We start from the raw sequence: 15,173 nt of genomic DNA, 5'->3' as shown, positions 1-15,173 counted from the left end.
AGCAGCAGACAGACCTTTCCCACACATATCAGCAGCTACTTCGAGGTGAGTTACCTTCTAGTAGCGGTGGGTCTAAGGCCACAATACCGGCCCACCAATAGGAAATGTATGATAGATGATTGTCTTTGTGATATCATCTAGGTTTGCTACTACCTGATATGTTATATGCTAGTATGATATGTTACATGTGATAGTAATAGAGTTCGGTTGTTAGGACCGAAGGGTGGTCAGACACCCCAGATACGTCTGACAGTATATGATGATATGTTTGCATGCTGGCTTTTTACGTTATATGCGATAAAGGTAGTAGGAGGGGACTAGTCCCCGAGTTTGGTCGTTAGGACCGAAGGGTAGTTCAGGCACCCCAGATATGTCTGATAATATGTTATGTTATGATATATGTGATAGTAGCAGTAGGGGGTGAAATAGTCCCCGAGGTTCGGTCGTCAGGACCGAAGGGTTGTCAGCACCCCAGAACGGCGTGACATGGGTAGTCAGCACCCCATAATGGCTTGACACGGGTAGGTCGGCACCCCAGAATGGCCGTACCGGGTAGGTCGGGCACCCCAGAAATGCCCGACAATATGTATGATATGTGATTGTATGATAGGCGGTACGATGGGGGAACTCACTAAGCTTCGTGCTTACAGTTTTCAGTTTTGGTTTCAGGTACCTCTTCTTCGAAGGGGAAGGAGCTGGCGCGGTAGCAGCCCATCACACACATGTTTCATATTCCGCATCATGAGACCTTCCTGGGGATTTGTACTCCGACATTTTTATGTTATTGAAATGTTTTTCCAGACATGCGATATCTTTATAAAATGTTATGATCAGTAAACGTTTTATTCGAATGTTTTGCTAAATATATGTTTTCACAAATGAAATTTTTGGCTCGTATTTTGGGGTGTTACAAGTTGGTATCAGAGTCCTGGTTTGAGGGATTCGGACGCACCTTCGGGGGTGTTTGAACTTAAATCGAGGGATTAAAAGATTTTGGAAAGAGAAAATGTTTTCTAAAAGGCTAAGTAAAAGGGTTTTTAGAAAGAACAAAGTGTGTGATGTGCGCGACCGGCCGAGCTCAAGTAAGTATTCCCCAATGTACCCATACAGTTTATATATGTTTATCAGTTTCTGTAGAACAGCATGCTAGAATAGGACTAAGGATCTAGGAGTGATGCCTTATGTGCCTGCTTTCTATGCTTCAGTATATGAAAAAGTTGAATGCTAGAATTGAGTAGATAGCAGTAGGGTAGCCTGTTTAGGTTATTCCTGATAGTACGAGTTTATCATTGTATGCTAGTCCAGTTTTTCTCTACGAGGATAGAGCTGCTTGATATTGTTTCCTTTATGTCCAAATGCCGTTTCTTTGTGATATGTTGGCTTTGAAGTGATGGGAGTTAGCTGTTAGGTGAAGGACCCCATAGCTGCCAGACGATGGATTGCAGACATTGAGTTTGCACAGACGATTAGCTTCTGCCCTGAGGGGTCGAAGGTGAGATTTGCAGCAGGATGTTTGAGAGATCGAGCTAGGGATTGGTGGGAGTCCGTCGGTAACTCGTTGGGGGCCTCGGCTGTCGAGGCTATGACCTGGTCGGACTTCGTGACCAGGTTCAGGGCAGAGTTTGCGCCGACAGACGACGGAGACTATGGCGGAGATCACCGCCAAGTTCCGGGAGAGGGAATTATTAGTGCCCCAGCATGCGGGTGATGAGGACATGAGGAGGACCCGCTACCATGACATGCTCTGAGCTGATATTTGAGAGCATGTCAGTTTTTCAGCTTACCCTACCTTGGACTTTATGATTGCCAGGGCGAGGGAAAGAGAGATAGATCTGGAGCACGTCCGAAAAAGGAAGATTGAGGAGGGACAGACAGGAGGGGCTTCGGGGAAGAAGCCCAAGGGATTAGACGGTAGGCCGAAAGGCCAGTCAGGACCGAGCCGCTGCAGGAAATGTGGCAGGCCACATGAGGGGGCATGTAGATTGGGATCGTCGGGCTGCTATAAGTGCGGCAAGACGGGGCATTTCAGCAGGGATTGTACCGCCCCTGCACCTGTGATTCAGACATCAGAGTTGTTGTGTTTTCACTGCAACCAGAGGGGCCACAAGAAGGCCAATTGCCCCCAGTTGACATCATCAGCGCCGGTTAAGGCGCCAGCTCCAGCTACCCTGTGGATTACGGACGGCCGGCAGGGCAAGGCAGAGGCTCCAGTGGTGAGGAGCTGGACGTTTCAGCTGACAGCAGAAGAGGCACGCGCCGCCCCCGATGTGGTGACGGGTATGATTCTTTCTCTCTATTTTATTTTATGATGTTATGTTATTGATTTGTGCTCTGTGTATATGCATTAGGATTGTTCCATGTGAACGGTATTCCAGTTCAGGTGTTGTTCGACTCGGGTGCCACCCGATCATTTGTTTCCCTTGCGCTTAACAAGAGGTTTACTGAGTCCTCGGGCATGTTGGATTGCCCTTTAGAGGTCGAGATTGTCGATGCTCGATCGGTGTGAGCATCAGCAGTGGTCAGGGATTGTGTTTTGAGGTTATTTGAGGAGCGTTATTTGGTGGATTTGGTTCCCATACCGTTGCGGGGGAACAAGGTGATTATAGGCATGGATTGGTTGAGCCCTAATGGGGCGGTGATAGATTGTGCACAACAGCTAGTGCGGGTCGGGACCCCAAGTGGAGGAGAGTTGGTGATCCACGGCGAGAGGCCACAGCGTGGACCTATAGTATGCTAAGCAGCGAGAGCTAGGCACTACCTTCAGCAGGGATGCGTGGGGTATATCGCGTATGTTATGGATACTTGGGAGACGGGTAAGGCGACGGTGAGCGAGGTTCCAGTGGTACGAGACTACGCTGATGTGTTCCCGGAGGAGCTTCCTAGAATACCTCCGGAGCGCCAGGTAGAGTTCAGGATCGACCTAGTTCCTGGTGCGGCTCCGATAGCCAAGGCACCCTATCGGTTGGCTCCTCCCGAGATGCAGGAGTTGTCTACGCAGCTGCAGGAGCTGCTGGACAAGGGATTTATTCGTCCGAGCAGTTCGCCCTGGGGAGCCCCGATCCTGTTTGTGAAGAAGAAGGATGGGTCGCATCGGATATGTATAGATTATCGGGAGCTGGATAAGGTAACGGTGAAGAACCGTTACCCACTCCCGAGGATTGATGATCTCTTTGATCAGTTGCAGAGAGCATCTTGGTTCTCCAAGATCGATTTGCGTTCAGACTATCATCAGATGAGGGTTAGAGAGGAGGATATACAGAAGACCGCGTTTCGGACGCGTTATGGCCATTATGAGTTCGTGGTGATGCCGTTTGGGCTCACCAATGCTCCTGTCGTGTTCATGGACCTCATGAACCGCGTGTGCAGACTGATGTTGGATCGGTCTGTGATAGTTTTCATTGATGACATCTTGGTTTATTCTAAGACTCAGGAGGAGCATGAGGAGCATCTGAGAGAGGTATTGGAGACCCTGAGGAGGGAGAGCTTGTACGCCAAGTTCTCCAAATGTGAGTTTTGGTTGCGCGAGGTGCAGTTGCTTGGGCACCTCGTCAATCAGAACGGGATTTCAGTAGACCCGGCCAAGGTGGAGGCCGTGATGAGGTGGGAGGTTCCGAAGTCTCCATCCGAGATTCGGAGTTTCCTAGGATTGGCAGGCTACTATCGGAGGTTCATTCGGGATTTCTCCAAGATAGTCGTACTCCTGACACGGTTAACTAGGAAAGCCGTGGTCTTTCGGTGGGGGCCTGAGCAGCAGGCAACGTTCGAGACTCTGAGGCAGAGATTGTGCGAGGCGCCGATCTTAGCCCTGCCCGAGGGCGTGGAGGATTTTGTGGTATATTGCGATGTGTCGATCTCAGGTTTAGGCGCGGTGTTGATGCAAAGGGGGCATGTCATTTCTTATGCCTCGAGGCAGCTGAAGCCTCACGAGGCGAACTACCCGACGCACGATTTAGAGTTGGGGGCGGTGGTATTCGCCCTCAAGATTTGGCGGCATTACCTTTACGGGGTTCGTTGTACCATTTACATGGACCACAAGAGTTTGAGGTACCTCATGGATCAGCCGAATCTGAACATGAGGCAGCGTCGATGGTTGGACGTGGTGAAGGATTATGATTGCAAGATCCTTTACCACCCGGGGAAGGCCAATGTGGTGGCCGATGCGCTTAGCCGCAAGGCGGAGCCGATCAGGGATGTTTGCATGAGGATGACTGTGGTGACTCCCCTATTGGAGCAGATTCGGGAGGCTCAACAGGAGGCTGTGAAGGAGGAGCATCGGAAGAGTGAGAGAATAGTGGGTCAAGTCACCTCCTTTGATTATGATAGTCGGGGGTTGTTGACACTACAGTGTGGGTGCCGTATCATGGAGGCATGCGCCAGATCTTGATGGAGGAGGCGCACAAATCTCGATTCTCTATTCATCCAGGGGCAACGAAGATGTATCGGGATCTTCCCCTGGACTATTGGTGGCCCTGCATGAAGCGGGATGTGGCGTGGTACGTCGAGCGGTGTTTGACCTGCAGGAAGGTCAAGGCCGAGCATCAGAGACCGCACGTCAAGATGCAGCCGTTGGATATCCCGTTGTGGAAATGGGAGGATATTACGATGGATTTTATCACGAAGCTTCCACAAACGGCGCGAGGAGTAGATTCGATTTGGGTCATCGTGGATCGGTTGACCAAGAGCGCCCATTTTATTCCGATTCCGGAGAGTATCTCGGCCGAAAAGTTGGCCGATATCTATATCAGGGAGATAGTGGCGCTGCACGGGGTGCCAGTGTCAGTGATATCAGATCGAGATGTGCGGTTCACTTCCAGGTTTTGGAAGAGGTTTCATGATGAGTTGGGCACTCGTCTGCATTTTAGCACCGCTTTCCACCCGCAGACGGATGGTCAGAGTGAGCGGACCATCCAGACTTTGGAGGATATGTTGCGGGCGTGCGTGTTAGATTTCAGTGGTAGCTGGGATACCTATCTTCCTTTGGCTGAGTCCTCGTACAACAACAGATATCACGCGAGTATTGATCGTCCCCCATTCGAGATGTTGTACGGTCGGAGGTGCAGGACCCCGATATGTTGGGGTGAAGTTGGCCAAAGGGTCATGGGGAGCACCGAGGTGGTGCTCAAGACGACCGAGAGAATCCAGTAGGTTCGGAGCAGGCTTCAGACTGCGCAGAGTCGGTAGAAAAGTTATGCCGACAAGCGTCGATCAGACCTGGAGTTCCAGGTCAGGGATATGGTTCTCCAGAAGGTGTCTCCTTGGAAAGACGTCATTCGATTCAGGAAGCGGGGCAAGTTGGGCCCGAGATTCATTGCACCGTTCAGGGTTGTAGCCGGGGTGAGCAAGGTGGCATATAGGCTGGATCTGCCAGCCGAGCTCAGCCAGATCCACAACACCTTCCATGTCTCCCAGCTGTGGAAGTGTCTCGTGGATGATTCAGTGGTGGTGCCATTAGAGGATATACAGGTTGATGACATCCTGAATTACATTGAGCGCCCAGTCGCAATTCTCGACCGGAAGTCGAAGGATCTAAGGAACAAGAGGGTGGAGCTAGTGAAAGTGCAATGGCAGCACCGCAAGGGTTCGGAATGGACTTGGGAGCTGGTGGAAGAAATGATGGAGCATTACCCCGAGCTGTTTCAGGATCGAGCGGCAGACTTCGAGGACGAAGTCTAAAATAAGTGGGGGAGATTTGTAGCACCTGGTTCCTGGTACGTAAAATTTATCTTAGTAATGGTCATTCTAGCCTTGGACTTGGCGAGTTGTAGGTCCGACTCGCCGAGTAGGGACGCGGTCCGGGGTCACGTTTAAGTTGGAGACTCGGCGAGTCCATATTCTGGTCTCGGCGAGTCACTGTTGTCTGTTGAAACCCTAAATTTCAAGGGTTTGCACCCTATTTAAACACTCATTTCCGCCCCAACCTCGCCCCCATTCACCCTCAGAGCTCCCAACATCGTCTTTGCCCTTTTCCTTGTGAGATTGAAGTGTTTTGGGTGTGTTCTTGAAGTTTTTGAGGAGAAAGAAGAGTAGATCAAGAAGAGGAGAAGGAGGCCAAACATTTTTGTGACATCTCAACGTTTTCCTTGAGGTATAGCTCATTTCCCCTCTGTTTTCAAGCTTGTAGTCCCTAATAACTTCATGAAAGTCCTTTTTGAGCCATTCTTCAAGCTTGTTTTTGCTTGGTGGGTTGTAATAAGTTGTTAGCCTTTAGATCTAGGCATGATTTAGTCCCTGGAGCTTGGATCTACTGCCTTTATGGAGTCATATTGCATGAAAGTCCTAGATCTACCCCTTTTGGTGCATTTTGAGCCCTAAAACCTTCATTGGTGATTATCTACACGTAAAGTTGGAAACTTTACGTGTAAACCAGGCCCTAGGAACCCAGATCTATGAATGACATGGACTGGATTCAAGTAAAAGCGCGTGTATAGTTTTTGCATGAGGCAGACTCGGCGAGTCGTTCATCTGACTCGGCGAGTCGGGTCGCGAGTCCCCGGGTTGTTCCCCTTTTTGTGTTGTGAGTTGGAGAGGTGAGTCATAGGGTATGACTCAGTGGGTTGGAAGCCAGACTCACTCATGAAGTCACTCAGCGAGTCAATGCAACGACTCGGCGAGTTCACGGCAATCTGGGCTAAAAGTGTAAATTTTGGACCAAATTTGTAATAAATTTTGAAATCTGGGCCAAAAATGTAATTTTTGAAAGTTGGATGACTTGTTGACCGGGTCAAAGGGTTAAATTGAATACGATTACCGGTATTTAGGACTTAATTGAATAAAAAAAATATATAGAGACTAAATCGATTATAAGACCAATATATTGGGACTTTATTGCAGTGTCCGTTAAAATTAATAAGTTATGAAACCTTTAAAACATACAAATTATCCCGACCATTAGACCATTTGTATAATTTACTAAATGATCAAGTTATTTTCCCTTCAAATATAACATGACATCTTAGCTTCGATCAATGGAAGTCAAATTTATTAAGCAATCGTATTTAATAGCGGCAGTAGCTACTGCCATGAACTGAATTCAATCCCCTCCAAAGTACAAAGTAGTACCGGTACAAACGTGCGTAGATTTTCAGGTTTACACACGATTCGTTCTAGTTAGGAATTTCATCTGGAGGGATAGTAGTTAGTAATCAGTAGCGCGATCGAACCCTAAAATCCAAGGAAGTCTGATTTGGGTAAATCATACAAACATCAACAGCATTCTCTTTCTCATTGATTTTTTCGCCTTCGGCTCACGCAAGACGACAAGATGATGTCTTCCATTGGTCACAACTACTGAAGTATACTGCATTACGAAGCGCGACTGTTGCAGTGAATGGTTTGTGATCGGAGAGATGGAATTCAAAACGCGTGATTACAGAGCCGAAGACAAAGTCTATTCACTTACCCGAATTTCGGTTTCTTCGCATCCTCTCTGCTCGTCCGCATCTTCATCCTTATTACATACACAGGTTTGAGTGTCGTCCTTTTCTTTGATTGGTTGTTAGATACTTTCGTTATTGATGGCAATTTGACTGGAAATATCTCCAATTGATAGGAGTTTCATTTTGATCTTTGTGCAGTGCAAAAGTTTTAATAATTTTCTATGACAGGATCATGGGAGCACTGAATTCTTTGATCCATTAAGGGGGCTATCAACACAAACCTTGGAGCCAGTTGAAAATACGGCAGTTGCAGAAAAGCTTCCTGCTACCCAACCAACCTCTCATCTCTCTTCAAAGAAGGAGTGGACATCTTTTAATAAGTTACTAATGCAGAGATTTCCTGTCCCAAAAATGATTTCAGTTTCTTCGGTAAGTCTTGTAAACATCATGATACACACAAATCATAATCAAAACATAAGAAAAGGTAAACAATTCTGTTAGTAGCTTTTGCAAGTTATAACCTGGATCTTTTTCCACTACAGTTTTCAAGCAAAACCATAAAAGGCAGCAAGGGTATGGTGTATTACTAACTTATCTCTGTTTCTACTGCCTGTATCCCTGGAAGTAACATTTTTCCAAAATTTATCAGCAAGTGGAGAACTATCATCAAATATTCAGTCAGATGAATTGAATGATTCTCAAAAGTTGAAGGAAGGAGGATTCAAGATTGTTAGCCAGCAGGAGTACATTAAACGGTTGCATGAACTTAAAGATGAGATCATGCGTTCTTGGCATTCTGATGATCGTGTAACAACCTTAAAGTTGTCAATTAAGGTAGCTCCCTTTTTCTTTATCAACAAAACTATATATAATTTTGTAATTTGGGAATCAAAATTTGTAATTTGGGAATCAAAATTTTGTTGGCTTGCAGGTTGCTAGGCTTCTGATGGACACATCTGTGGCACAATTTTATCCAACATTATTTGTTCTTGCTGCTGATATAATGGACATGCTTGGTGATATGGTATGGGATCGGATTAAACAGAAAGCTGAGTTTGCAGATGATGGAACCAAAATATGCTCTTTATCAGGTTTCTTATCTCCTGTTCAGTTTCCAACTCACTAAAATTTAGTTTTAGATAGAAATATATCATTTATACAATTATAATATCATTACAGATGACTTTGATGCAAATCGTATATGCTTTGAAGCCAAAGAGACATGCAATAATTGGTTCAGAAAAATTGCTTCCATCCACGAGCTTCTTCCACGCATGTGAATCTCTTATCTTTATCTTCTGTATGTTACATTCAGGGGCTGTTTCTTTTTCTTTTTCCTCATGAAGTTATATATGTGAAAGTGGCTAAATAGGTAATGATGTCTGTCCGGATAAAGTGCTGTATACATAAGGTTTGTTTCTTTTGTAGACTGAATAAACCGTTTGAATGAGACTAACCTACCATTTTACCCTTACATTCCAAAAACCAAATTTTACAATATTCATCAATTCTAACATGGGAGGAGTTAGGAGGAAAAAGAAGAAAGGCAAATATGTGAAGGTTGGTGTCTTAATACATTAAGCTAGATTTTTTTTTGGTCTTAACCCATTAAGTCATTATGCCCTGATTATGTGAAAAAGAAACAGCCATGTGTAGCTTTCTAGATTTAGTGCATAATCCATTAACCCCATTAAGTATAAAAGAAACTGCCCCTCGATATTATGATGATTTAACTTGTGCTAATCTGACATTGCCTTTTTAGCTATCTTGAGCTTGCGATATTGCCATGCTGGCGATTTTTGCATGATAATGTCATGGATGACCTCATGCGATTGGTTACAATGATAAGAGGGGTTGCAGATCCATTAGCATCAGCCTACTGTCGCTTCTTTTTGCTTCATTGTGCCCAAAAACTTCCCCAACTCGATACAGGTATTGACTTTTATATTTTGTAATGTGCAAAAGATTAAGTGACCTGATTATATGTTTTGACTATATGATATAGGGCATCTGATAGCGTGCATTAGTGACACAAAAATTGTGCTTACACGGATTGTATCCATGAAAGAAACCAAGTATGGGAACTTTTTGGGAGATCGAAGGTTAGTTATCAGCTTGATGGAACCAACAATCGAGTATACTATGAGATGCATTTTTAAGGACCCTAACCAGGTTAGAGATGTTGACTTTTTGACTAATCAGTGGCATACTATCACTATGAGATGTTGACTTTTTGACTACAGGTTGCTGATATGATTTTGAGGCTTGAATTATATGGAGAAGTTCCTTGGATATCAGTTATCCTTCATTATTTACTTAAAGAACTTCCAGTGTCAGTAGTATGTTCAAATGCCGTAGAAATTCTTCACCTTGTTGACTGCAGCTCTGATTATTCATTTGACCAGGTACCCTTTGAAAGGTTTTACCTTTAATCCTTTATGCCACTTGACTTTGGTCAACTTTTAGTTTCAGTTTGTATACATGTTACCTTCTGTTAAACTGTTCTCTGTGCAGTGTTTAAATTACAAGGTGCTTGGGTTGAAGCTTTGTGAGGGAATATCTCAAGTGAACACAGTTGATGTATTAATTGATGAAGTGATTCAGGTACTCAATGTTTTACAATTTCCATTTACTTTATAACAAATATAACATTTACAAGTTTCTAACAGCTTATTGCTAAGTTTCTTTTTAGGTTGCTATAAAAAGGAAGAGCCTTGATGAGTACTTGAAGATCTTGGATGCCTATATGGATATTATTCTTCAATATAAGATTGTAAGTTTTATGACTTGTGATTATACTTTCTACCACTTAAATTAATTCCCAATTTTTTTAAACATTGCATCTGTATGTTCCAGGATCATTATCTAAGCTCCATTCTAAGTGAAATATTTGAGAGATTATGCAGTGAAGTGGTTACTGAAGATGAGCTGGCTAACCTGCAATCAATTATTGTGAAACTGGTCACACATTTTGATGATATGAAACAAGTTTTTGACCTGGTAAGCTTTACATTCTTGTTTTAGCTCCTTTTCAGCAAAAAAACTGAAAAGAAACAGAAAATAAATTTTATTTTTTTTGTCTTACTACAGAACTATTTTGTTGACATATTAGATGTAATGCATGGAAGCTCAAGAAGCATTGTGAGTATGCACATCCTCAATAATGCCACAAGGTACTACTTACTATTTATTTGTTGATTTATGTGTTTTCTTCCAGAAAATTTATTTTGACTCTTTTATCCTTTGTTATTGTTATTGAGCAGAAATGATGACATCAATGATCCTACCACAATAAAACTTCTTTTTGATGTTGCTCAGTCTCTGCATGATAGTGTTGATTTCTCAAGCACAAAACAGGATGATAATCAACAAGCTGAGCGATTAATTGTTCGTTTTATAGATAAGGTAATTAAGGCTCATTATGCATGCAAATTTTTATTATTTGTTTGCACTTGGACCTTTATCACTAAATGACTATCTTACCCTTTATCTGATTTCTTACAAAAATGAATTTTATCCTATATCAGATGTTTTAATAAATTAATTTGAGTAAGCTACACATTTGGAATATTCCCGAATTTATCCTTAACTTTGCATTCCATTGCACTATTAGTCCCTCTGACATTAAATGCAGGTCTTGAATGGAATGAAATTGGACCAAACCTGCAATTTTGAGTAAAGCATAGGGACCAGATCTGCAACAAAATGAATACTTAAGGACGGGTTTCGGAAAATGGACCAAACTTGTGATTTTGGGTTAAAGCACAGGGAACAAAGTTGTAATGTACTCTAATTTATATATTTTTCTTATGGGAAGTAATCAGATAAAGGGTAAAATAGTCATTTTTACAAGGGATAAGAACCAAAAAATTATGAAACCATCTGATAAGAGCATAAGGCCATAATTGTAAAAGATTTTTTTTGGACCTGATCCGAATTAAAGCACCTAAACACAGGGACCAAAAATGTAATTTAGTCATTTTTCTAATTTTGGGTAGCCATTATTGCCAGGTTGACCATGGTATTGATTTGGACCGACATTTGACTTTCTTGATTGAGTGTCGTGGAGCTTTCAGTAGCATGAATGATCTGAAGGAGATTCTTGTTCATTCCAGCAATCTTTTAGCAACCAGAGCTTTAAGATTGAGAGAGAAAAAAGATACTTTAAATTTTATAAAATCCTGCATTACTTTTAATGAAGTTACAATACCATGTATTCCATCTTATTCCAGGCAGTTAATCTTATACCTTGAGACCGCAGAGGTAAATAAAATTTTAATTTTTTTTTTGCTTTTACTTAAATTGATCAAGTGCTTAGTATTAATCTTAATAAAATAAAACATCAGGTTTCTTTGTTGGGTGGTTTGATTTCTCATTCAGATGGGCTTTTAGACTCTGCAATCAGCTGCTTACAAGATGTTAACTTGGTAGATGGTCAGTTCCCTATTAAGTCCTAACTTTTTTTTTTTTACAAATTTGCCCTCATTGATTTGTTTCCATCAAAAAGAAACAACCCTTAAATTAGCTTTAAATGTGTAGGCATGCGTAAAAATGAAGATGCTGATGGTATTGTTTCCTTAATGAGAAAGCTCTGCAGCTTCATGCTTATGGTTCCAGGTTATTCATTTTTGGCTTACTCATCTTCAAAATAATTGTTTACTATTAAACACTTTTTTTTTTTTTAATATGATGCTGAGTTTTCTTGCTAAAGGTAATCTGGATCAAGGAGTTACCTACATTCCAAAGAACATATTATCCTTGCTTGATTCCCAATCATGGTTAGGCTTCTGGCTCTCAATTTTATAAATAAAATTGACATCCAGTTTTAATTTTTAATTTTTTTTATGTTTTGTTTTGTAGGATTACACCAAAATTAAGGATACGGGTTTTATGTTCACTTCTTTCCTTATCTGCAACATTTTCTCAAAATGAGCTCCCTTATCATCCAATTCATGAAGAGGTACTTCTAAATTCATGTTAACTGCTTATATAATACAGTGCAAAATTGGGTAACTCAAAAAGTGTTTCTTTTTTTGGGGGAACTAAACAAGTGTTATAATATAATAATTCAATTTTATATAGATGAATTGTGTTTTCCTCTTTTAAAATTTGGGTAACTAAAAAAAGTGTTTTTTATTCAAAGAAAATATAATGGTTTAATCACTTCAGAAAATAGTTAAGTGGCTAAATTTATAAAATAATAAATCGGTTACTTTAATCACTACTAAACTGTTATATTATTTATCGATTTAGCAATCGAACTATAATTATGATAATCATAAAAAAGAATAATAGTTTAATTCTAAATTTATGAAATTGTGATAGCACGTTGTGTTTTTCTGTATTTTCCACTTTTGAAAACCTGGTTACTAAAAAATATGATGGTTGTAATCACTAACAGAAAATAGTTAAATGGCTAGATTGATAAAATGATAAAATTGTTTAATCTCTACCAAACTGTTATTCTTTATCTATTTAGCCAACAAAGTATTATCATAATAATCATAAAAAAAAAAAAACAATAGTTCAACGTTGAAATTGATGAAATGATGAAAGTACGTTGTGCTTTTCTGTATTTCCCACTTTTGAAAATCCGATAACTAAAAAAATTGTTTTTTTTTGTTAAACGAAAAAAATGTAATGGTTTTAATCACTATCTAGAATATATTCAAGTGCCTAAATTGATAAAAACTGTGAAAATACAAGTGTGTTTTTTTCCCTATAATATAAACATAAACACACAAGTCAATTTCCACAAAAGAATATCTGACTTTGGATATTATGTGGGTATATGATCATTGATCACAAACATTTTGTATATCTAAAACATGAGATTTAATATTATATTTATATATTTTTTCCAGGTTTTTGGCAATGACAGTTTATTCTTTGGTGATGCAAGATACAGCCAAGAACTTGTATCATTATCTACTCTTATTCTTCATAACATGGTTGATACTATTCCACAAGAATCTTCACAGGTCATCAGCTCAAAACTATGTTGCTATTATTTGAAGGTTTCGCATGTTATAACAAAAATGCTCAAAATTTGATATATATTTTTTTTCATCAGGCTACACGAGGAAAGTTGGCACTTGAAGCTTGCAACTGTATTGCCATGTCTTTCAATGTAAGTTTGATGTCATGTTCTATTAACACAAGGATTCAATTCAAGAAATAGCAACCTACTTTAATTTCTTCCCATTACAGCATTCTACTCTGAAAATGTTATCAAAGTACAATGCCAGTGTCTTAATAAGAATAAGAAAAGTTGTAATAGAAAGAAATGAAAGTATGTTGCTATTTTGGTCAGGTGAATCAGGAGATATCTTCCGTATGCTCTAAGTTGGTGGAGATCGCCAGATCATGTCTTGGGCCCGCTGATAAATATTTGCAATCGACTATCAATTTTGTGCATAAACAGTCCCCGGTGTCTGTTGGGGGAAAATGATTATCAATTTCTATTTACACACTTTCAAAAAATATATATGTTTATAATAAGAACCATGTTTTTTGTTGTATGTAATTGGGTTTCTTTTATATATATATATATATATATATATATATATATATATATATATATATATATATATATATATATATATATATATCAACATCCATTTTGAAAAATTTGTGGTTTAACTATGGTTATTCATTTATTCCAGTTGAACTATAACACTTTGAGACTTTTTTTTTGGTGATAATGTGGCATTTTTGTGTATATTTATAGAAAGGCTTTGCATTACTTAGAGTTTTATTAGAAAGATTTTAAAAGGAATGGATGACGAAATCTAAAACACGAGAAAAAAAAAAAACAAAAGGATTTTATGAACATGTTTGTAACCGGAGATGATAAAGTGAATGGATAAGGGTGCATAGAGTCGTGCAAACTTGTGGTACCGCCGGTACCATCGTTCCACGAACATGCGGTACCACAAAGATGAGGGTTGAGCAAATTCTTGTAGGTGCTCCTCCCACTCTCTCTTCTCTACTTATACAATATGCATCATAAATTGTACCAAATAGATGGATTTGTATGTATTGTAGGTTGAGAGGGTTGGGAGTGAGAGGAGAGAATCGTTAATGTGGCATGTGACTTGGAAGGGCAGAAGGGATGAACTCCCTCCACCCTAAGATAGTTAACCGAAATTTTATTGTTTTTAAAGGGTAAAAATAAATAGAAACACAATCTATTATGTATCTATATATGTAAACTCCTATGGATTTTATCTAAATTTTAGGTAAAAACCTATTATTCAGTTTCATTTATATTATGTGACAATTGAACAATTGAATGAGACATATCACTTGACATCGTTGATTAGGTTGGTCATATCATCATTTTGACATATTATAACATATCAATGCTTTTTACCTTTTGATACTTTAGAGCATTCGGTATTCCCATTTCTCATCTTTCACATTACTAACATCCTCTCTTCCACTTTATGCTCAATTATTTTTGTAACTTGGTCAATTGTAGCAACTAGCAAGATGTACAAGTACTAGAGCAATATTGTATAACTTATAATGCATGAGATAAATAAGGGATATCATCATCTTGCGGATACCCGTACCGAGGAACTTCATCATTTGTTGTACCTTAATGCATACAGAGGTATTCCGGTAAAAGATGACATAAAAATGTCTCGAAGACTCCTATGGGCATACCGTCCACCTTTATAAGAGGTTAAGGAAAAATATGGACCATTCACATTGCTAGTCATAATTTTCAAAACACTTGAATGAAACCAATTAATAGTCTTTTGCTGAAAAATTAAATAAAATCGACACGTA

The 15,173-nt window shown here is 40.3% G+C and overlaps 1 protein-coding gene across 2 annotated transcripts; it reads left to right on the top strand.

Moving 5' to 3' along the window:
• The first annotated feature begins 6,964 nt into the window (after positions 1 to 6,964).
• LOC111884963 (uncharacterized) lies at positions 6,965 to 13,897 on the top strand. Of its 2 annotated transcripts, none has more exons than XM_023881270.3 (22): positions 6,965 to 7,463; positions 7,605 to 7,805; positions 7,919 to 7,949; positions 8,026 to 8,210; positions 8,308 to 8,467; positions 8,556 to 8,652; positions 9,139 to 9,308; positions 9,382 to 9,548; positions 9,620 to 9,781; positions 9,891 to 9,980; positions 10,069 to 10,149; positions 10,233 to 10,376; positions 10,467 to 10,549; positions 10,640 to 10,781; positions 11,388 to 11,639; positions 11,723 to 11,810; positions 11,916 to 11,993; positions 12,088 to 12,154; positions 12,237 to 12,336; positions 13,241 to 13,357; positions 13,450 to 13,506; positions 13,690 to 13,897. In XM_023881270.3, the coding sequence occupies exons 1-22, from the start codon at positions 7,347 to 7,349 to the stop codon at positions 13,825 to 13,827; spliced, it is 2,727 nt and encodes a 908-aa protein (XP_023737038.1). In that variant the 5' UTR covers positions 6,965 to 7,346; the 3' UTR covers positions 13,828 to 13,897. The 2 variants fall into 2 exon arrangements, with proteins under 2 accessions (XP_023737038.1, XP_042752229.1); XM_042896295.2 differs by having other exon boundaries at positions 7,575 to 7,805.
• Positions 13,898 to 15,173: the final 1,276 nt, after the last annotated feature.

Source organism: Lactuca sativa, chromosome 7 (genome assembly GCF_002870075.4).
Source record: "Lactuca sativa cultivar Salinas chromosome 7, Lsat_Salinas_v11, whole genome shotgun sequence".
Lineage (NCBI taxonomy): Eukaryota > Viridiplantae > Streptophyta > Magnoliopsida > Asterales > Asteraceae > Lactuca > Lactuca sativa.
This window is presented reverse-complemented; position numbering and strand designations above follow the sequence as displayed.